Below are 23,930 nucleotides of genomic sequence, written 5' to 3' on the forward strand. Positions count from 1 at the left end.
ATAATGTGGTTAAGTGATCAAACAGTTTTGTGTACCTTTATTTTAATAATACAGTTTGTATTTGGTCTTCTCCTGGTACTTTGTTTTGTGTTTGTTTTATGGATAATATAACTTCTGGTTTGGTTATTGTGTTTGTGATTATTGTTTCTTCTGTGTGAGAATAAAGAGAGGTTTTGTTTAATTTCGCACAAAACTACTCGAAAGCCAGCTGCATTAGTCATCCCTAATTTAGAACTTATACACCAGAGGGAAAACAGCTAGCTAATGTCATTCTCAAGCCACTCCTGGGTACTCTTTATCAATGAAAAATGGAACTGATTGTCATATTAAAACGCCCCCACGGTTGAAAAGGTGAGCATATTCGACAAAAGGATGCGAACCAGCTACCCTCAAGTTGCGAGTTTTTTAACCATCAGACCGCATCAAACTACAGTAGTGATAAAGGAATCGTAGCTGTTTTGATATGCAGTTAATTGATAAATGTTTATTTATATTTCAAAGCTAACTTTAAATATGTACTGTTATTCTCAGAATTTATAGTGAAACGTGTTTATGGACTTACATTATGGAGCTCACATTAATTTCGGAATTTCTGTTGGAACATTGTAATTGAAATAATGGGTACAAGTGAACTTTGCTGTAGAAAACGTTTATTGCAGAAATAAATTTATTCGTTACGTGAATTAGACTTGGCATTAAAGAACCATTCCCCGATGGAACAACAATAAGTCTTCGGACTTTCAACGTTATAATCTGGGGTTAGATTTCCTGCAGTAGACTCAGCAGACAGCCTAGTGTGACTCTACTCCACAACAAACAATCGAGCAGTTGAAATTGACCAACGCTAAATTACGTATTACACCTATATTAGTCATTTTGAACTGTTCTAATCAACAATTCAAACTAGATGAAACTGGATTTTTTTGAAAGATTCAGTATATATTTTATATCATGTTTTTGTTATCAAATTTCGCGGTTTTTAATCAGGCGTAACATACTCTAGGGGTCCATAAGAAGTTTTAGGGGTAAAAAGTTACCGCAAAAAATATTTACTACAGTGAAGAAAGAGCCTGTACTTAAAGCGTTGTATTCAACACTCAAATATCTGACCACAAAAGTTTTGATTAAAGTGATAATTAAACACATGTAAAGTTATATTACACTTCTTTATTACTTTATTCACAAGTTAATGCTTTCCGTGTTCTGCTAAATACTACACACAAAATTTCAAAAATAAATATCTGAAAGTAGAGTGTGTGATTTTTGTTTTGTTTTTTATAGCAAAGCCACATTCGGTTATCTGCTGTGGCTACCGAGAGTATTCGAAGCCCTTATTTTAGCGTTGTAAATCCGAAGACTTACTGCTGTTCTACCGGATGACAAAAGTAACAGAAAGTGGGAAAAAATCCACTATCTAAAGAGTTTGAGAATTGCTGATCAAATCCAAAAATTTATGAACTCCAAAAAATATATTACACATTTATCTGACAACATGCGTAATTACTTCGTTCCATCTTCCCGTCTTTAATAACGAAAAATATTTTAAAAAGAGAGGTTATTTCTTATACTTGTACAGTAACTGATAATTCACCTGACAAGGAGTGTTGGACGAAGAAAATATATGTAATTGATATTTAATAATCAATTGAAAATGAGGTTCGTTTGGTAAGGAAGCGAAGCAGGTACAATTTGCGGTTGTATTATTTGTAATTAAAAGTCATACGTATTACTTTATCGTATTGAAAAGCTTGAAATGCCCATTGTAATGTTTTAGATTACTTAAGTCTGTGCTATATATATATATACATTGATAGTAATAAGTAAATTCAGTTAAAAATGTGCAATTTCATAACGGAGTTCATTGTACTTAAATGCTACTGTAGTTTTAGGTTCTAGCATACGCCACTCTTATCCTGTCACAACACCTATCACGTGAGTATTGAGCAAATGTTCTTAGATAATTCTTGTAAGATTGTGTATCAGATTGTAGGCGTAACTTAGAAGTTACACAGCTTGAGGTGGGTAGCTTCTGAAAGTAACTGTAGTGTAAAGAGTAATAATTGAAGGTTTTTTTTGCTTAAATATTGTAACAATGGCGTTGCACCATAAATTGTATATTTTGATTTTTGCTTTTGTGTCATTAACCTGTGTTGTTAGTATTGTGCCAGGGTATTACAACGTTACTGACAACACAGAACTTGAAAATTTCATCGAAATATTCAATGATTATGAAGATGAGTCACCTCAAGAATCCCACATGGAGAAGGTTCAAGATTTGAAGTTAAGGACCGCAAATCTTATTTCACAAGTTTTGGGTTTAACATGGGCACAACCGTTAATGGAAGTAGGACATGATATGTCGGCGAAAGGATTAAACATAGAACGCTTATCTAACTTAGATTTGGAAAATGGATTCAGTGACAGTCGAATACAAAGTCCTTTGGATGAAATATTTTCACGACAAATGATTCCGAAAGATGCCAATGAGGTTTCGCTTTCAGTCGAAGATTTTGCCAGTTTGTTTATGAATGTGTCCAGTCAGTGTCAAAGAGATTTAATGTATACACTGGTGAATATAGGCAATATTGGGGGATGGGCTTCTAAGAGTAAGTAAAAATTAGAATTAAAAATCAGTTGGTCTAAGATAGAAACTAAATCATTAAATTACGAAGTCTAATGCCAGTAGGTTATAAGGAATTTAAACTAAGCCTTACATTACATACAATATTAATATATTATTTTGAAATTTATAAATAGATATGCTAAGCATATATGATAAAATGGTTTAAATTTTTACAGTGGTTTATTTGTTTGAATTTTGATTTGTGTATTTCAAATTAAAAGGAAGGTACAAAAAAGGAAAAAATTGTAAAAATGTGAAACAAAACTAAAAATATCTGTGTATATGGAAAGAGAGTTAATCTTTATTTTTGTAGTGAATATTTTCACTTATTTCAGCAAGGCTAAAAATGCATAGTTTATGGTACTTAAAATGTTTAATCTATATGTGTTACCAGGAACTCCAAGGGTAAAAGGTTTATAATTTGCAAATGTTGTAGATAGTACTTTACTAACACCATAGGGGATCTACGTACATTTTCTTGATAAGCCCTCATTTTTTGTTGTTGAAATTTTACCCATCAAAATAATATTTCAACTGACAAAATATTTTTTTTTAAATATCATAATTTCCAAGTGAAAGATTATCTAGGAAAGCAATGTATCAAACAACAAAATTATAAGCATATCACTGTTGGCTGGTAGACACCTGTCTACCATTTAGTTTATTTGGTCCTGGTTATAGGTCAGTTGTTCAGGCATATCACTTCAATAGTAAATTGTATAGAAATTATTACTGGTATTTTGTTGTTACTTGTAAAAAGATACTGGATAGAATAATTATGGGAGACTTTAATATTAGACATATTGATTTGAATTGGATGATTCAGATAGTGAGGAAGTTTAATGAATGGATTTGAGATGATTTGCTCTATAAAATGATTAGAGATATTGTAATATAGATTTATAGTTGCCTACTAATGAGGAAGTGGTTGCAAGAATAAAAAGTGGGAGAATGTTTTTGGGAATGATAATCATTAATTATACAAAGCATATTCAGACTGAAGAAATGGAATTTTAGTTCCTAAGTTTTTAGAAATCAGTTTTAAGGTTATAAAAGAAGATGCATTATTACTGAATTGCAATAATGAGTTAAAAAGCTAGAAAAAACCTTAGAAATTCTAACAAATTAATTTAATTCAAGATAAGAATGTTCTGCAAAGAAGAAAATGATAACAGAAAAATAAAATTTAAATATCTTGCTTTAAACAAAAAGAAGAAAGTCCTAGGTAAAATGTATTAAGTTTATGAAGTTTAAATTGGCATATAGAATGGAAGATTTACAGAATTATATGAAAGGGATTTGGTTAAAGATATATTAAGGAAATACAAAAAGGTTGTGCAAAACATCTGGCTAATAATTTTAAAACTAACAGCAAGAGCATTATAAGTATGTTAAACATAATCAGTGTGGTGGCTGATCTTTCAAATATTCTCTTCTGGAGAAGGCTTTGGTGATATTCCTAACTTTGAGCATTTTATGGGAATTGACTAATGTATGTGTTAATCTAGTAATGGTAACCAGTATGTGGAAAGATTCAGAGATTAAAAAATAGTCAAATCACCTGAACCATACAGAGCTTCATCCAGGGTTTTAAAGGAGGTCAAAATCAGATATTTGAGCTTTTTCAATTTTGGAAAATCAGCTGGTGGTGGATAGGTGCCTGAATATTGGAAGGTTACTGATATTTTAAAAGGAGATATTAAGAGTTGTCAAAGAAATAAGAACAGTTAGTCATGAAATATGATACAAAATAAAGTTAACATGGATTTGCTGAAGGGTGCAGTGACACACCGATTAATGTTTTAGAAGATGTTTCTTCTTATCTGCGCCTCGGTGTGGATTCCTGTACGTGGTGAGGGGACCTCCCAGGGAAGGTTCTGTTCTATCTGGTTACCTTCTCTGGGATCTAAACATCCACCCACGTGTTTGCCGTGCGTGGCGACCCATGAAGGGGAGGAGAGGATCCTGGTGGTTGAGGGGTCCAACTCTAACACACCACTTTGGCCTCGAATTCCTGTAGACGGGCGGCCTTTGGGTGGCCCCCCTTGGGTCAATTGGCTGGTCCACTTGGGCTAGAGTCAACCAAGTACCAGTGTTGGAAGTTCTCAACGGGTGTTGTGGACATTGTGCCTGATGCTGGTGTTTGGGTATAGTGCTTACGAAACCCTGACATTCCTGCCGTCCTTTGCCATTGTCCTTGCGTGACTTTGTAGTGCATCCCCTTGTAGGGCTCCATGGTGGGTGGGGTCAGTGGGTACCGAAATATTTTCTTTTTCCTATGGATCCTCTAAAAAATTTAAATAAAACTGTAAAAAATGGTCAATGGGTAAGCGACCACATCTTGAATACTCAGAACAGCAATCTTCAACATCGGTAACACACATACCTCATTTTCTTACATTACATTCTCTTTCGGAAAAACCTTTAGGGCAAATGTCCCCTTTTTTTTATTCAAAAGGGACTAGAGGGACTTGCTGGCTCTCCAAAGTCAGTAAAGAAACTTTGATCTGGTGACATATTGGTTGAAACATCCACATTCCAACACAGTGAACTCCTCTTGAATTCAAAGGCAATTGGGGATATACCTATTGAGGTTACACCCCATGCTACCTTGAATTCTTCACGAGGAGTTATTGTTGAAAGGGATTTGAAGAACGTTCCCGAGTCAGAGATTCTCGCTGGTCTCTCCACTCAAGGAGTTTCTGCAGTGAGGTGCATCTCCACTCACAAATATGGAGTCACACTGCCAACAAATACCCTCGTTTTAACATTTACTTCACCACGTGCACCTGCCACCATCAAGGCAGGTTATCTCATTTGCAGGGTTCGGCCATACAAACCAAACCCTCTTCGATGTTTCCAATGTCAGAGATTCGACCACTCAAAGACATCTTGTCATGGTTCCCTGACATGTGCTCGTTGTGGAGGCAAGGACCACGATGCCTATGATTGTGACATGAACCCACATTGCGTAAACTGCAATGGTTCTCACCCCTCTTACTTTCATTCTTGCCCAAAATGGTTGGAGGAAAAAGAGGTGCAGCGTTTGAAAACGACACATAACATTAGTTATCCTGAGGCTCGGAAATTGTTGTCCACAACTCCATCTCGGACATATGCTGCTGCACTTCATTCCACAACTACAGTGGGAGTGCAGACAGATCTCTCTGTGCCTCCAAGAGAATCATTTTCAAAACAAATGAAACGCCTTTTGACCTCCATGGTTAAAAAGGTTGATGAATCGACTTCCACACCCATCTCTGTTCCTCCCATACCTTCCAACAAACCTCAAGATCCACATCCTTCAGTTTCAAATACAGGCATTTCTTCTGATACATCTTTTTTTCCCCACCACAAGAGACAAAACAATTATTCGTTTGCATCCTTAGTCACTGCATTCCCCTTCTAATAACAAAAACCTGCCCAACCAACCCAGAGCAGGATCCATGGAGGTTGATAGACCTCCTCCGACTAAAGACAGTAAAGAAAAAAGACGTGGTCGTAAACCGAAGGGTTCTCCAGCCACTTCACCTACCCGTTCTTAAAAATGGCCACCTTGATACAATGGAACTGTCGAGGTTTACGTTCTAATCTGGATGATATCAAAACGCTGATTGCTTCCTACCATCCTGTTTGTCTTTCCTTACAAGAAACATTTCTCAAAACTTCTGATACTGTCTCCATTCGGCAGTTTTCTCTGTACAGAAATGACAGGTTGTGTGATGGTTGAGTACATGGAGGGGTGGCACAGTTGGTTGATCAACACGTGCCCACCCTGTCTTTGTCACTCAACACACCCTTGGAGGCTGTAGCCATCCGTGTTTCCTTGGGTCATACCATCACTGTTTGTTCTCTGTACCTGTCCCCTGGAGAGACATATGATCAAACAGATCTTGATGCTCTCGTTGAACAATTGCCATCTCCATTTCTAATCCTAGGGGATTTTAATGGACATCATCCCATCTGGGGAAGTGCTATTATTGATGGGAGGGGCTGATCTGTAGAGCAGATGCTCTCTGATCACAATCTTTCTCTTTTCAATACTGGTTCTTCCACTTACTTTCATGCACCTAGTCAGTCCTTTACCGCTATTGATCTCTCAGTTTGCTCCCCTTCATTATTCTCCCATTTTTCATGGAGGGTTGACAGTAATCCACTAGGCAGTGATCATTTTTCGATCCTTTTGAGAGAGACTGGCCGTGGTCGATGCCACCCTACCCGTGTGCCCCAGTGGAAGCTGGATCAGGCAGACTGGTCCACTTTCACTGCTCTCGCAGAACTTGATCCTGCCATCGTAAACCAGCCATCAATAGACGACTGTGTAGCAGCGGTAACTGACTGTATTACACATGCAGCTGCTCAGTGTATTCCTAAAACCTTCACATGTTTTCCACGATATCCTCGTCCGTGGTGAAATCCTGCTTGCCACTTAGCACGGAAGGCTCAAAAGCGGGCCTGGGATACTTTTCGTAGATATCCCACACTTTCAAACCGGGTTGCTTTCCAACGGACCCGTGCACATGCTAGGTGGGTAAGACGTCAAAGCCAGAAGGAATCTTAGAGTAAGTTTACAACCAGCATATCTTCTACCACCAGTACCAAGATCATATGGGACAGGATTCGAAAGGTTAATGGGCACTACAATTCTGTCCCCCTCTCGATGTTACTCTCTGATGGTCAGGAGGTGACTGATGTTCGGAACATTGTTAACACTCTAGGTGAAAGCTTTTGCCGGGTATCTAGCACTTCTGCTTGTTCCTCCACCTTCCTGGCCATCAAGACTCGGGCAGAGCGATCACCTCTTTCCTTTCGAACTGACTGTTTCTTTGACTATAATTGTCCCTTTACCCTGGTGGAACTAAAAATGGCCCTTCATCGGTCTGCCAGTATGTCTGTTGGACCTGATGATATTCATTATGACATGCTGCACCATCTATCTCCTGCTTCTCTTGATGTTCTTCTGATTGTTTTCAACCGGATCTGGCAGAAGAATGTTTTTCCTGATGCCTGGCGCCAGGCTATTATTTTACCTTTCTCTAAGCCAGGGAAAGATCCTAAGATTCCTTCAAACTACCGTCCAATTGCTTTGACGAGCTGTCTCTGTAAGACATTAGAAAGGATGGTTAATGCTCGTCTTGTTTGGTTCCTTGAATCAAACAACCTCCTCTCGCCCACCCAGTGTGGGTTCCGTCGACAGCACTCCACCACAGACCACCTAATTCGTCTTGAAACATCTATCTACAACCGCCAACATCTTGTATCAATATTCTTTGACATAGAGAAGGCTTACGACACAACATGGAGGTATGGCGTTTTGTGAGACCTCCATACATATGGGTTACGTGGCCATCTACCCATGTTTATTAAAAAATTTTTAATGGATAGGAGATTCCAAGTTCGTGTGGGTTCAACACTTTCCCGTACTTTTGTACAGGAACTTGGAGTCCCTCAAAGCTGTGTATTGAGTGTTACACTCTTCAGTATAAAAATAAATGCCATCACTGAACAACTCCCTCTCACTGTTGCGAATGGGCTGTATGTCGACGACTTTCACATCTCATGTCAGTCGTCAAACATGAGATATATTGAGCGGCAACTACAAACCGCCCTCAATTGTGTACGGAAGTGGACTCTGGCGAACGGCTTTAATTTCTCTCTCTCCAAAACTGTATGCATGCACTTTTGCCGTCGACGGGGTATTCACCCTGATCCTGAACTTCATATCGGTGAAGTTTTGCTGCCAGTGGTCCCAGAGACCAAGTTCTTGGGGCTTATCTTTGATCGTAAACTGACCTTTATACCACACTTAAAGCAGCTTCGGGTCAAATGCACAAGAGCACTGAACATCCTCCGTGTTCTCTCTTCTACCAGTTGGGGGGCAGATCGCTGTTCAATGTTAAAGGTATATCGTGCTCTTATTAGATTGAAACTCGATTATGGATCAATGGTCTATGGCTCTGCCAGACCCTCGGCCTCAAAAGATGCTGGACCCCATTCATCACCAAGAACTTTGACTCTGCACTGGGGCTTTCCGTACCTCTCCAGTTCAAAGTATATACATTGAATCTCATGAACCTTCTCTACACCTTTGTCGTTTGCAACTATCTTTACAATATACTTCGAAACTTCATTCCTTACCAAAGCATCCCACCTGGAAATGTGTTTTCCTTCCTCGGTGAGCAGTACTTTTTCAGAACAGACGATCTGTCATTGCTCCGTTTGGCCTTCGCATCCGGGCGCAATTGGATGAATTGGGTCTGTCCTTGGATAACCTTGCAGATTCCACAGGTTGGCCAATCCCACCATGGCTTATTACAGCCCCCAAATGTGACCTTTCTCTCAGTCATCTAAAAAAGGCAGATACTCCAGATTGGAAGTACTGTCTTTTATTCAATGAATATCTTTCAAACAATCATTCAGTTCCCATTTATACAGATGGTTCCAAATCAGGTAATTCAGTGGTCTCTGCTATGGTTTGCTATGGGTCAGTAGTTGCGTGCAGAATCCCTTCTACAGCTTCTGTGTTCACTGCTGAACTATATGCCATATCTCTTGCCCTGGATCATATTGCAGCTGAGCAGTACTCCAGCTGCACTATTTATACTGATTCGCTTAGTTCTATACTTGCCTTGGAATCGCTACACGTTAGCTCACATCCTATTCTCGCTGATATTCGAAACCAACTGGCCCATTTTTTATTAGCAGCTACTTCAATCCAGTTTTTCTGGATACCAGACCATGTTGGTATTCGCGGGAACGAGCTTGCAGACATGGTAGCTAAATTTGTCTGCTTCAGCACCATCACTCCTATGCCTATTCCGTACATGGACTATGGTGTTGTCTTCAAGGCTCGGCTCTGTGCCAGCTGGCAGTCCACTTTGAGTGAGCAACGTGACAACAAACTTTTTCAAATCAAACCCAAAATTGGACTTTGGCCATCTAGCTTCCGTAAAGTTCGGAAGGAGGAAGTTGTTCTCACTAGGCTACGCATTGGTCACAGTTTTTTAACTCATCATTTTCTTTTATCTGGAACTGATGCACCAATGTGTAGTTTGTGTAACACTCAAATCACTATCAGCCACGTTTTACTTTCTTGCCATCGTTACAATTCTCAACGACGGCAATGTTTTAAACATGTTTTTTTCCAGGGTTTATCAGTAACATTGGACAGAGTTATTGGTGATGGTGACTCTGTCAACCTTGATAATGTTTTTAATTTTTTAATGGCCATTAATCTTTTTAATCTCATTTAAGTGTTGCATATTTATTCATTACACCTTTTTAATTGTGGTTCTTTTTTTTACAATTTTAATCTCTCTCCTTCAATTTGACATTGGACAATGGGCAGAAGATTAAATAACTCGACACCAGGACTGGAAAGGCCAACTTCAGGTGACTAACGCTACTGTTTGAACTACTCATTAGTCGTCCTGGCAAGTTGTTATTATACTTTTGCTGGATATCATTTCACACTTTTACTACTTAAATTTTTAGTACTGGCCATATTGACTCATAACCTGGAACCAGGACTAGAAAGACCAACTTCAGGTGACTGACGGTGGTTTTTATACTTACCTGTTAGTCTTCCTGGCGGGTTATGATCATTACCATTCTGCTACAGGTAGTTCTTTACAACTTTGTTGACTGGATGTCAACATTGGTTTTTATGCCATTTTCTGTTTTAATTGCCATTTTGCTTTTATCTTCAATTACTTTTACAAATTTTACTCCATTTACTTGACTTTTATCTTTTTACTGGACATTTGGCTACTCATTATTACGATTTTGCGGAGTGTCTTTTAAAACTTTTATTCTTTTACATTTTGATAATAGCTGCTATGACACATAACCCGGAACCAGGACTGGAAAGGCCAACTTCAGGTGATTGACGGTGGTTCTTGAACTTACCTATTAGTCTTCCTGGCGGGTTATGATCATTACCTTTTTGCTGGAGTAAATACCTTACAACTTTGAAGACTGGATGTCACCATTGGTTTTTACACTTTTTTGTTTTAATTGCTGTTTTGGTTTTACCTTCATTTACTTTTACAAATTTTACTCCATTTACTTGACTTTATCTTTTTACTGGACATTTGGCTACTCATTGTTACAACTTTGCTATGTATCTTTTAAAACTTCTATTCTTTTACATTTTGATACTGGTTGCTATGACACATAACCCGGAACCAGGACTGGAAAGACCAACTTCAGGTGACTGATGGTGGTTCTTGAACTTACCTATTAGTCTTCCTGGCGGGTTATGATCATTACCTTTTTGCTGGAGTAAATACCTTACAACTTCTTATGCTCTGCCTTCTATCTTAACATTGTAGACTAGGTGTCAACATTGGTTTTATACTTTTTTGTTTTACCTTCATTTCCATTTATGTCTATTACTACATTTATTTTTTTATTTTTTTTTTTACATTTTTACCGATTGTCTGGCACAGATAGCCTTGCTGCTTTGTGCCATAAAACACTAAATCAATCAATCAACTTGTTATCTGGATGATGGAAGGGATGTGGTCTCAGTGTAATTAGATTTTTGATAAGCTTTTGATAAGTTTCCTCCAGAAAAATAGCTAGCAAAATTATATCATTAGTGATTTAAAGAAAGAATAATTTATTGGAATGTAAGATGGTTGAATGAGAGAAAGAGAGATAAAAGCAAGTAGTTGTTATTAATGGAGTTCAGACAAATTAAACTCTTGTTAGTATTGGTTAATGGGAGCCTCCTACGGACAATGCTATTTTCAATTTGTTGTTAACCACTGATGTGAAAATGGTTTATAGAGTGAAGATTGGGGAACATTTGAGTGCAAGTGACCATTTCCCAATTAGGTTTGAGGTTTTGGTGTATATAGAGATCAGGGATAATAAACTTTTTGTAACAAATTTTAAAGGGACACAATAAGATTGTATACTGTAAGTTAGACAACTGAATTGATTGGAGACAATGTTAAAATGTGGATATTTTTTAAAAACATTTTTAATATTCAAGATAGGCACATTCCATGTAAAAAAACAAAAAAAAACAGCATACAAACATCTGCCTTTTTAAAGTTTTGTCAATAAGTCAAGAGAAAGGCAAGTTCCCACAGTCAGATATGATGACTTTGGTATTTGTAAGATAAGCTTAAGTCATACTGTAGATTTGCAGCTATACAGATATACACACTCCATACATACTCTGCAAGACTGTGCCTACATTTTAATAACCTGCTGCTGGTATTACCAGCATGTGGTAACAGGTTGACCCTGATTATAATATTGTGTCAGGGCTCAGGGGGATGATAGACTTTTTGATGATCTGAGTGAGAATCTTCATGACCAATATCCAAGAAGTCACTATTGTAGTGATGTTTTTCAATATGTAACAACTTTTGAAGTAAAGCTGCTAAGAAATCTGGCAACTTTTATAAGAATTGAAAATTAAGTGTAGCAAGTAGTGTAAAATTTGTGAATTTAATAAAAGCTAAATTCTTGATGACAAGAAATCGAATTGAAATAAAAATGTATCTTGGAATATCTGGTATGGGTATTAACACTTTTATTGATAAACAGATACCAGCTGTTCTGAGATACAAAAACTAAATTTATATACTTGTGTTGAAATAATTCTCATTTTCCACTGGGGAGGAATTGTTCACATTTTGCTCACCATACTGTGGATGCCTATGAAAATGACCTTGTTTATTTTAACCTTTGACTCTTTAATTTTAAAGGTACAGGGTGTTCAGAAAGTCACTGTGCAGTTTTGTAATCATATTTTATTCAGTCTATTTCAAGCCAGCAACTGATAGCAGTGTTTGGAAACAAAATAGGAAGAATCCAGGCCTGTATTGATGCCAACAGGGGTCACTTTCAACATTGTTGATAATTGTCATTCATATTTACCTCCTGTATTCTATATTGAAACATGTCTGTTAATAAATATACAAGTGCACAGTGACTTTCCGAACACCCTGTGTTTTAATGCATTTATTTGAATTTACTAATTCAAATTTTCTGGAACTTGACAGACACTCATTCCTCCCCTAATACATTATTGTCAATTAAATCAAATATTTTGCTAGAAATTATGCACACATTTTAGTACCATTAACAAACAAACAAAAAGATGATTAAAAATGTTACATTTATTCTAGAGCATATATGATTTATTTATTTTCAAGTTATAGTTTACATTCCATATTTCTGTGGATGTTTCACATTTGACTATTTCTAGAACACAGCTAATAATTCATTGACATTTGTAGAAAATGTGACCATCCAAGTTAGAGATTAAGCAATTTATTGATTAAAATGTAGTCAAATAACATATTAGTTTGCATAATTTATTCTTTTTGATAATTTATTCCTTTATTGTTAGTTTTTCTTTATTTGATTTTTATTGTTTTCAAAAATATTCTTATTTTAATGATAAAGCCTGTGTAAAAGATTGTAAATTTTGTCGTGTTTACTTTAAGTGATTGACTCTATGGGGAAGCCACCAAGTGGAATCTTCGAAGGGAATTTTTTATGGATTGGAAGTTACAAAGAATGTGTTGATGCTAAAGCTCCTCAGTTTGCAGTAAATGTATCTAACACATCGTATGTGTTTGGTGATTTTATTGGGCAGTACTGCTTGAGTTCCTGGTTATTACAAGTTTCCAAAACAGTAAGTATCCAGAAGTGAAGGAAACTATAAAACTTGTAACTCTTTGTCGTGAACTGATATGTAATATAATTATTTTTAAATTGCTCTAGTCCTTAGCACTGATACTTATTGACTTACTAACTACAGTTTGAATATAGTTTGTGCATGACTGACAGATTGTAAAATACTTTAGGAGGATAATTTACTATTGATTAATTTTTTTGCACATTTATTAGTAATGATTTAAACAGGGCTGGCCTTAGAAGGATGCATAGCTTGAAGCAGTTAATCAGGATTAGGTTTACGAGTTTAGATAATAAAAGTATACAGTCAACTTGGCCAATGTGGCACGAAGCCAGTGGCAGTTGCCTAAGTGGCCTCACTATAAGGCTGGCCCTGATTGAAATGAATTATTAGAAAGAAACATTTATTCATTTTGTGCATCTAGGCTAACAATTTTTTTACTTTCACTCCTCTCCAAACTGGATGTAGAATTTAGAAACTCCCTTTTTCTATATCCAACATTAGTTTATGAAATACATATCCAATCTTCAGTATATAACTGTCAAAAACACATGAAGATAAACTATTGAATAAGCTGCTTTTCCAGTTAGAAAAGTAATTATGCCTTACCAGCTAACAATTTCATGTTGTAACAATGTAGCATAAACATTACATATTTGTTGCCACAAAATTAGAGGTTTACAACATTCTAAATGCAAGGACTCAAACATTGCAACAAAAGTGGTTGTGTATTGTATTGCTACTTTCCAGTAATCATTATGCCATCATTTGTTTTTAACTTATGACCACCAGGATGGCATTAGTAATTTGTTCTCACACTTGTATTTAACTTAATCATGTCAAATTTGGTTTATTTAAAAAATATGACAATTTTGGTATACTTACATAATTTTAGATATTTTCTTGAAAAACACTTCTTAGAATTTCTGTTTTTGGTTGTTGTCTGTCTAAATTTTGTACATGCATCCAGTAGTCTTTTCATTGAACCAAATTGTTTTTGTTTTAATTCTAGCAACAGTATGCTAACTTTCTCATCTATTCATACAATCTCTTACATAGAAGTAGTTACTGAGAAACATTAGAGAATAAAACTGGATTATTGTTGATTAGAAACTACAATTTTATATATTGAATCAGAGCTTCCCACTAGTTGTAATGGGGTTGAGCTCATTCTGTAAGATTGTCTGATAAAATAAATTGATCTCATTCTATTATTTTAAATATATTCAACTTGTATTCTCCAATTTAAAAAAACGTTTTTAAATTTTCAATTATTGTTGACCACACTTTTTCATTCAGAGGTTTTCCTAATCATTATCAGTTAGCTCTTCCTTTCCCACTAAATAATTGTCCAATTTTGGGCACTGTTTGCTTAAGAAGAATTTTTTTCAAAATATCCAGCATCATATGTATTGCAAGCTGAAATACCTATCAACTGACATGGAATGTTTGTTTATATTAAAAGGTGAAAGTTGAACAGTTATCATATATTTCAAAGTACTGACCTAAACATAAACTTTAAGTTTTAAAGTGATAACAAAGCTTCTTCATAAATACCATATAACATTTGCAGTTTTGATTTCCATTTTGCAACCAAAGAGACTGAGTTAATCCCATCCTTGAATACTACATCTTACTGACCCTGAAAAAAAGATGATTGTTTGAGAAACAATCCAGAAACTTATTGACTCCAACATATCTTATTGAGATCATGATTCAGAAATTATTCCACTTGGTCCTGTGTAGCACTTTTCTTAACCTTTGGTGTGAAGGCAGGTTCCTGCAACAAACACAAAATTGAAAAAAAATAAAAATGAGAAAGTGGAAGATGGTTTGTGTTTCATTCTCTTGAATATTGGATTTTATAGTTATCTCAAAACTTTTCACTGGAATTGCTACATTGCAATTTACCAAGTTAATGCACACTTTAAAACTTCCTTTTAATACATCAGTTCTTTAAGTTGTGCATCTCATTGCAATTTTTTTTTAAACAATAATATGTTAAAACCAAAATTAACATATTATGCATTAACAGTAATTAATGTTCAACACCCTTAATGCATTTGAAGAGTAGAAAATTTATGAATATTGTTATATTTGCAATGGAAGCATGTTGCTGCTGTTTTATGTACTTCAAGACAGTGCTGTTTGGTTCTTGTAATTGCTTTGTTATTTTTACTTTTGGATCTTGACCTGATCTTGGATATATTTTTAGCTTCTGCATATAATTTTCAAAGATAAAAACTGCTGAGTTACCAGTAAAACCAAATAATTGTATTTCTGCTGCTAGATGCACACAGGTGTGCAAATTTATATTGAGAATTTCTGGACACATTGTTCAATGCCCGAGAAATAGTGTTTCTAAAGTTTCTCTGCATAATTGCTGTTTTCTTGGAACAACCTGGGGCTATGCTGCAAGTCAAAAGTTGTTCATGCATTGCATTTGGCAGAATTCCTTTTGAGGACTTTTCTCAGTATATAACAAAAATTGTCAATATTCTGTGCCTTTATACCTGTCTATCTCTGATAGTTTTCTTGGCTTTCTTGCAAATAGTTTTGGCATGAACTATTTTAACACCCTTGGTGTAATTTCCTCTGTCTGGCCAGCTGACACTATTACTATCATGTCAATAGGTGCATTACAAACAGGTGAACTATCATGATGATGCTCAGTATTGGTATGATTATGGAAGGACTCATCATTGCAGAATTACAGGTCATCAGACTATTGATAGGACATCTTCCCAATCCATGTGCCTTGTTGTTCACATTTATTGTGGTCATTGTAACCAGAAAATAGCTTGGTGGATGCTTTGACCATTGCTTTTGCTGACACATAACAAATAATGCTGTTATTTTACTTTGAAAGTTTTGTCCTCTGTGTGTATGCCGTAACATGTTAACCCTTTTGCAGCAGACTTGGTGTAATATATGTAAGTTCATGTACACATTTGCACACAAAATTTTTGCACTTTAACTTTTGATACAGCATGTGTATCTACAAACATTGCTAGGTTTTAACTGAAGGTTACAAGTTTCTTGTACCTGAAAAATCTGAGTTTTTTTATTAAGATATTACTAAAGATTTGTTTGTGAAAATGTTGGGTTTGTTTTGATACTAGTCTGAGTGCAAAGTGATTTCACGTTACGATTAAAAAAATATTCTTCACTTATAGTAGTGGAGCTAATGTAAGAATAATGAATTTCTATTCATAGTTTGCCTTGTGATATGGTTTTTTAAGGAGGCATTCTTGTATTTTAAGTTATTTCTATACAGTTCTTCAACATTCTATAGCTTCATTCTAGGATCTTTTTGTAATATCTATATTTGGTGATGCTGTATTTCCTTCTGATCTACCATATGTGTTGCTATTGGTAGTATGTATTTTTTTACACTTTATTTTTTATTTCTTCTGTAATTTTCTGAAGATTAGAAGATTTTTATGTCAATTGCAAAATCATTTTGTGTCATTGTGTCAGATGTCATTGTATCATTGCTTTGCATTACTTCTCTGTTAACATAGTTTTACCTGTGGCATCCCAATTTCTGTTTATTCATTGCAATTCTTACTGATTTATTACTAAGTTTTGGTCAGATGTTATGCAACTGATGAAATGTTTTTCTTTCTTACCATTATGAATAAAAATAAAGCTGTACTTCAAAAAGTAATTTTTACTTTCATCTGTTTTTGTGCTTAATGTAAGTATCAATGCTTCTGGTTTGTATGAGTTTGTTGTTTGTTCTAAGTATTACTTGACTGACATCTAATATATATTTTAATGTATGTACTGTTTTTCTAACAACAAATAAATAGTGTTGTGGTCTCTCTTCTTTTTGGGGAGTGGGGGACAAATTCATCACTTTCAATTTGACTCTTCCTGTAGGCCCCCTGCTGATACAGTGGTAAGTCAAAAGATTTAATATGCTAAAATCAGGGGTTTGATATCCCTTGGTGGGCTCAGTAGATAGCTCAATGTGGCTTTACTATAAGAAAATACACTCTTGCTGTAGAGAAATTCAATATTGTTAGTAGAATAAAATAATTCCTTTTTGATATATCCATGAACACAGGTAGGGGTATTATTCCAATAGTGAACTTTTAGTATTGGTGTGTAATTGTACCTTGGATAGTTTTGTGATGTTATTTCAAAGATTGTTTAATTTATTTTGAGTAAAATATTTTTAAGCTAGTATGCTCACTATAAATGATGTATAAGTGTTTAACTTTCAGGTCAACATTCCAGTCACTGTTGGTCTTTGTTTACCAAGTAGCTGCAAGAATGATGCAATTCAAAAAGAAGCCTCTACACTGTGGAAGATAATTGGTAGAAAATGTATTATATATACTGAGAATATTTGGTCTTTTATATAGTTTTGTCTTTGTTTGTTTATACAATATAAAATACAATATTTTTTAACATTTATTTTGCTGCAATATTTACATTTTCCTTGTCTATTATTGAGAATTAAAATTATTCAGGTAACTTATGTTTAATAACTATATTTGTAGGACTATGTAAACACTTAATATTCAATGTCAATTTTGTCATAAGTATATGCTGATTAATTTAAACACATAATTCAGATTTGCCTTTGTAATATCGAACTCATGCTATCAACAAAACATGTTTTAAAATTTCCAGATTATCTTTATGCATTAAAAGGTGTAATGCTCTTATCCTATGTTCTTCATTCTTCAACTTTCTGCACTAGTTACTGTACGTGTGCAATGAGATCTTGCATAACCTCTGATTTCTTGCTATAATTTAGATTTTTCTGTGTTGAATTCTGAAGTTCCTGTTATTTCTGAAGCATAATCTGTTCCTGATTTGTAATTCTTCTGTTTCTGTTAAAACATTATTTTAATGGTCTCCCATCCATGGAAATCATTCTTATAAAACTGCATTGTTGACATTTATCAATTGGTGTATGCTCACTTTTCTTTTGTCTTTTGTGACTGACCAAGATGAGTATTAGTTTCATGGAGACAACAGGATTACTTCAAACCACTTTCTTTCTATTCATGAACAAGCTGATTCATGTGCTAGGGTTTTATCACTTTGTCTGATGAACAGAATTTATCAGGTGACCCTGCTCTTGATGAAGCTTCTGCTGAACTTGTATATTTTTTTTCTAAGACAATAACTCATCCTCTCATATACATTAGCTATCTTCCTTGGGTGTCTGCTGAAGAGATTTGTGTGTGATTAGTCTTGAGGCAAATCCAGTTTAATTTCACATGTTTTAATATGGACTGCACTGGTGCATGATGTCATTGTTATGCAACAAAAGCCCTCCACTAATAGGAGAGTGACACAAACTCCATGAATAGTAACTCCTATTCACCTGCACTCATGATAGTTTTGTTTTCTTTTACTTCAACACTGAATTATACAGACATGTTTAAATTTGTTTATCTTCAATTTGCTGAGACTTTCACTATTACATGAATCTGGTTTACATTATGCTTCATCCTCATTGCTTCATTTTATTACTATAAGTTCACAAGTTAATGTGATTCTGTATACACCTGTGTAAGTAAAGAAATTTCACATTCAATACTTGTTTCGATTATTACGAGATTTTTAAAAGTACATGGATCACATGACACAAAAATTGCAGTTTAAATATTTTCTGAAAGGATTCCTTTGAACAAAAGTAATTGGAACTTAAATCACATAAAATTTCAAATTGAAACTTATATTGTTACTTTAGTTAAATTTTAAATGTAACATAGTATCATATGCAGAAAATAATTTAAAAACACCAGTACTAGCCAATAGTAGTAGGGTTAAGGTGAATCTTGTTCATTAAATGTTATCCCCCAGTGGCTTACTAATTAATCTGTTGGCTTGTAACACTAAGAACTGGGTTTTGATGCCTGTGGTGGACACATCACAGATAGCCCATTGTGTAGATTTGCACCAAACAAAAAAACAAAGCACAGATCTTAGTCACTTTACATTAAGGAATTTGGCTTGTACAGTTGATCCATCTTACTTGTAGTGATGTAACCAAAGACCTTAAATTGATTTGTAGATTCCATCTCATCATATACACCATGTGTCTGTATCTTTGGCATGCTGGGCTCAATATCATTTAGTGAACAAATTCAAATAAATTTTTGATGGTGATGAATGGTGATGACTAGCTGCCTTCTCTCTAGTCTTACACTGCTAAATTAGGGACAACTAGCACAGTTAGCCCTCTTGTAGCTTTGCTTAAAATTGTAAAAAAAAGCAAAACCAAACCAAATAAATTTTTACAATCCTACATTCATCATTTTACTTTTTGTTCAGCTTTAGGATTCAGTTTGCTGCCTTGGGTTATTCTTCAGGCTAAATGGAATTTGCACTAGTGAGTTTTTGTTTTTTTTCTGTCCAATAAAACCTGTGTGTATGAATGTGAAAGTGAATTGTGGGTGAAGTCTTGTTACTGATGGTGCCTGAGTTGGTACCTTTTATACTTCCACACGTATATTCTTGTGTGTAATTGGAGAAACCATTACATGTCTGTGGTCTAACCAAGATTAGGATCATCCACATTTCTACTTATTTATGTTTTAAGTTCCAGCTGCACTTTCCTCATATTGTTAAATCCACCTTTGGAGACTGAGTCTTTATTTGGCAGGCTGTTTGATTCCTTGGCCATTTTCAACGTGGTTGAAAAGGGAGAATACTGTCTTTGGAGCATTTCCTTTCAAGATGTGTCTGGGCTGCTCCCCCAAAAATCTTCCATTGCTGGAGCACTATATAGTATTCCCTTTACCTGTTTGTCTTCACTTCTGCTCCATTATTGGTACAAAGTTAAATAGACCATTCTTTTTCTCACAACCAACACTTTTATCTAGATTAAAAGATGTCATTAGCAAAGTAGTACTTTGCTAAGAAGAATGCTATCTTGGAGTGTCTTTTTATAAGTTGCTGTACTTCACTCATTTTCCCTCATGTTTAAAACTACAAATTAGTTTCTATTTCTGGATTTTACTCTAATTCTATATGGCTTCTTATTTCTTATAGTCTAAATAGATAATTTTTTTTCTGTTCAGTTGTTTGTATTTTTTTTTTTTGTTGTTTCTTTTGTCTTGTCCATCAGTTCACACATCCTTTACTGTGTGGGGATTCTGGCTTTCAGTATTTCAAACATTAAGTCTGCCGTATTTCAATTTTATAATTTAAATAAATTCATATAGATTCTTACCTCTGTAGTATCTTCCCTTTTGTCACTCCAAAACTAAATTTTATTCACGACTGCAACTTGAAATTATAGTAGGGAAGCAGATTTTGTGCAAGGTTCCCTGATGCACGTGCAATAAATCACATAAAAGATGAGAGAGTGGAGAATTATATATATGTAAAAACAACTGGTATGGGTTGAGAAAAGTTGTGTAGAGGAGCATTTTTACATATATATATTTTCTCTTCGAGTGTGTTTTCTCGTCATCACTGAGAGTGGAGAATTGTAAGGAAAGTGGTGTGTGTTCTGCATCGAGTAAAGGGCATTCAAAATTGGAGGCCATGTTTTATTGATAACATGAGTTGAAACTTGATGAGAAAGGTTTTCAGTATTTCAGAAGTAAGTACAGGTTTGGGAATCATTTTAGTTTTAAACATGTAAAATTTAGCCGTAATTCACTAAATTTTGTTGTGGTAAATAAGATTTGTTTAAGTTTGAACAACATTTTCTTTTGGTCTTTTCACAGTTGTTGTTTTGTACTTTTAAAAAAGAAAGATTTCATAGCCTAAGGTGAATACTTTTAGATACAGGATCATGTCTCAGCTTATCCTGAATTAATTTGTCATTATCCTACTATTAAGGTTATGAAGTATAATAATACTCACAATTACCAACTTACAAACTAACTTCAGCCTATATAGTTAAAAGAATATGAAAAGGAGTAGCAAAAATAAAAACTTGTTTTAACTGACCACTCAGAACTGCTTGAGGCATAGTTACTTTATTTCATAATGGTCTTAAAATAGTGTATTTCCCTGAGATCATTTTCTGGATTTTATCAGTGTAATTTTGAATGTTTAGTTTCTTTCTTTGGCCAAGCATAGTGTTTTTTCATTATTTCAGAAAGTTAGTCATTATGTATTGTCTTTGAGGTATTTTAATATAACATTTAAGAGACAAAAAGGGACTTGTTGGTCCACCAAGGCTGTAATGTACACCTCTTTGTTATGAAACTGTGATACTTTAAATATCTATGAAGCCTACCCTTAAACTCCTTTAAATTTTCTGAATCCACTATATCTAAAGCTAAACTATCTCAAAGGCCAACTACCCTATTAAAAAGTAAAATTGTCTTAAGTTGAAAGTCGCTTCTATTCTACCCTGCCAATATTTGTATTTGTGTGCTATTATCTTACCACTCTCACCATTAAATTAGAAAAAAGGATGGCACATTAATACTTTCAATTCCATTAATAATTTTGACAAAGGTTTTAAAGAAGTTTTGAAAATCGTAACCTGTCCACTAATAACTTTTCTTTTCCAGTAGTTTTCTTTCGATCCTATAGATTCCCTGTAGTTAGGGTGGAGAAAATAAGAGAAACTTATAAAGTTTTACTGAAAACAAACATTTTAATTGTATTTAGGAAGTTGTAGAGATTACACAAATGTTTGAGCATTTTGGGATGAAGAATAATTTTTTAATTATAACATGAAAATCATTTTGCACTTGGACTAGTAACGAAACATCATACTGTTACAAAAAATCTTCAGTAAAAATAATTCATTAACAAAAATTGATATTTTGTGTACAAAAACTTCCAGTCTTTTCTAAAAGTCTACCAGACTTGTAAACTTACACTTGCTGTATCAGAAGTTATAGTATAAATATTTAACTTGTATGTTATATATGTTATATAAAAAATAAATTTTTTTAATTCACATAAAAATTGTTACAGTTATGATTAAGATAACTTGCATCATTTTGGTGACTAATAATTTTAATAACGTGAAAAGGCACTGAAATTAATTTTTTTTCTGTGGTTAATTACCAAATAACCTTTAAACCTTCTCCCAGTAAATATATTTATGTGCATAATTTATTTTCTCAAATAATTATTAAATTTTTGGCATTTAACAAAACAAAAATGATATGCTTTTCTGAATGTTCTTCTTCCATTAAGTACAAAAGAAAAGAAGTTTTACAACCACTGAAGTTGATTATTTCAATTTGTATTTCTATATGAAGTAGTTTACAGTTTATTTTTTGTACATTTACTGAACTTTATTTTTTATATTTAGGAGGTAGCTCTTTTTTGAAGAGGAAAATGGAAAGTGTTTCTTTTAATTCAGTGACTTGCAAGTCACATTCGATACCATGGGAAGCTGCAGATATTGTGGTTTTGTAAGTCAGTTATGTTTACAGAGTATATAAGAAAATGGTAAATTATATTTTAATTTGATGCCTTAAACAATGTTTCTCAGCTCTCCAGTGGTTGTAAATCACTGTGAATGACAGATAAAATTCAAGAATTATTATAAAGTAACTGGGAAAAAAACTTTCTTAAAGTTGGTATTCCATTGATGATGAATTAGTCTGTCAACCAACAAAAACAGTTTCTAAAACTTAATTATCTAAAGCACTAATACTTCAGCTATAGGAAGCTTAAAACTGCAATGTTAATTATAATTAGTGATATTTCAAAAATTAGAAAATTTTCAAAATGTATCCTCTAAAAAAATAAAAAAAATTGTACTCTCACAAATCCAATACTGTGATTACAGTACGTATTTTTTTTCAACATGCATATAGTTCTCAACAAACTTTTGCATTGGTAAGGAATATGCTTATTTCTAATCCGGTAATTAAACTCCATATTTTTATGTGAAAAGAACAAAGAACAAGTTATAATAACTTTAATTTTGTTAAGTTAGTAGTTTGTTGAAAGGCTTTGTTGGTTATAATCATTTTCATGTTAAACTTAGGGATAATTAGATAACAAACTTGTTTTAATGGAACCGTCAGATTAAAGAAAAACTTGTTTTTCATTTTAGAACTGACTTAAGATATTCAGATTATTGCACAGTAGTGTGCAATAATTGTGTTACACTGGAATAGACAGTAAGAATACTTATTATCAATTAGAATTTTTTCACATAATCCTATATAGTTATTGTAAAAAATGTTACTCAGGTGGAGATTTGGAGATAGAAGCTACTGTACTATTTGCTCCTGCTGAATTTAACAGAAGTGTATGGATTGAAAATAGAAGAAACGTTTTTCATCACTTAAAAATGAATAATTAATGAAAGATTCATTCTTATAAGTAAATACAAACTGTGGAATCATAGTGTATGCACACAAAGAATAACGTGTAAAATTTGAAAGTAAACTATGGATTTGCTTAAATGAGCAAAAGAGGCTTTGATTGAAATTGAACAACACTGTCTAGTTGCTTTTTAATTAACATAATTTTCCAAAGTATAATAGTATAGTTGTCATCAGAGTAATCCTATGTAATATCTAAACTTCTGTTGATGCAATTAAGATAATGTTTAGTTATTTATGTTTGCCTTTATCTTTAAAATTAGTGAGTATGATATTGTAGATTAAAGAATAATATTGTATCATGAGTAAGTTGTTTTTATGTGTGAAACAATGTAATTTTAAATACCATTTTAGATCTGAT

General features: G+C 34.2%; 1 protein-coding gene across 2 annotated transcripts in view; it reads left to right on the forward strand.

Annotated features, from left to right (window-relative positions):
• The first annotated feature begins 1,951 nt into the window (after positions 1 to 1,951).
• Positions 1,952 to 23,930, forward strand: part of LOC143248846 (nose resistant to fluoxetine protein 6-like) — a 50,760-nt gene continuing 28,781 nt past the window's right edge. The window contains exons 1-4 of one of the 2 annotated variants that reach the window (XM_076497685.1): positions 1,952 to 2,606; positions 13,093 to 13,283; positions 17,519 to 17,612; positions 22,543 to 22,645. In XM_076497685.1, the coding sequence (XP_076353800.1) occupies positions 2,093 to 2,606; positions 13,093 to 13,283; positions 17,519 to 17,612; positions 22,543 to 22,645 (902 nt within the window). In that variant the 5' untranslated portion in view covers positions 1,952 to 2,092. The remainder of the gene's footprint in view (positions 2,607 to 13,092; positions 13,284 to 17,518; positions 17,613 to 22,542; positions 22,646 to 23,930) is intronic. The other variant, XM_076497684.1, reaches the window with a different exon arrangement.

Source organism: Tachypleus tridentatus, chromosome 4, assembly GCF_004210375.1.
Source record: "Tachypleus tridentatus isolate NWPU-2018 chromosome 4, ASM421037v1, whole genome shotgun sequence".
Classification (NCBI taxonomy): Eukaryota; Metazoa; Arthropoda; class Merostomata; order Xiphosura; family Limulidae; genus Tachypleus; species Tachypleus tridentatus.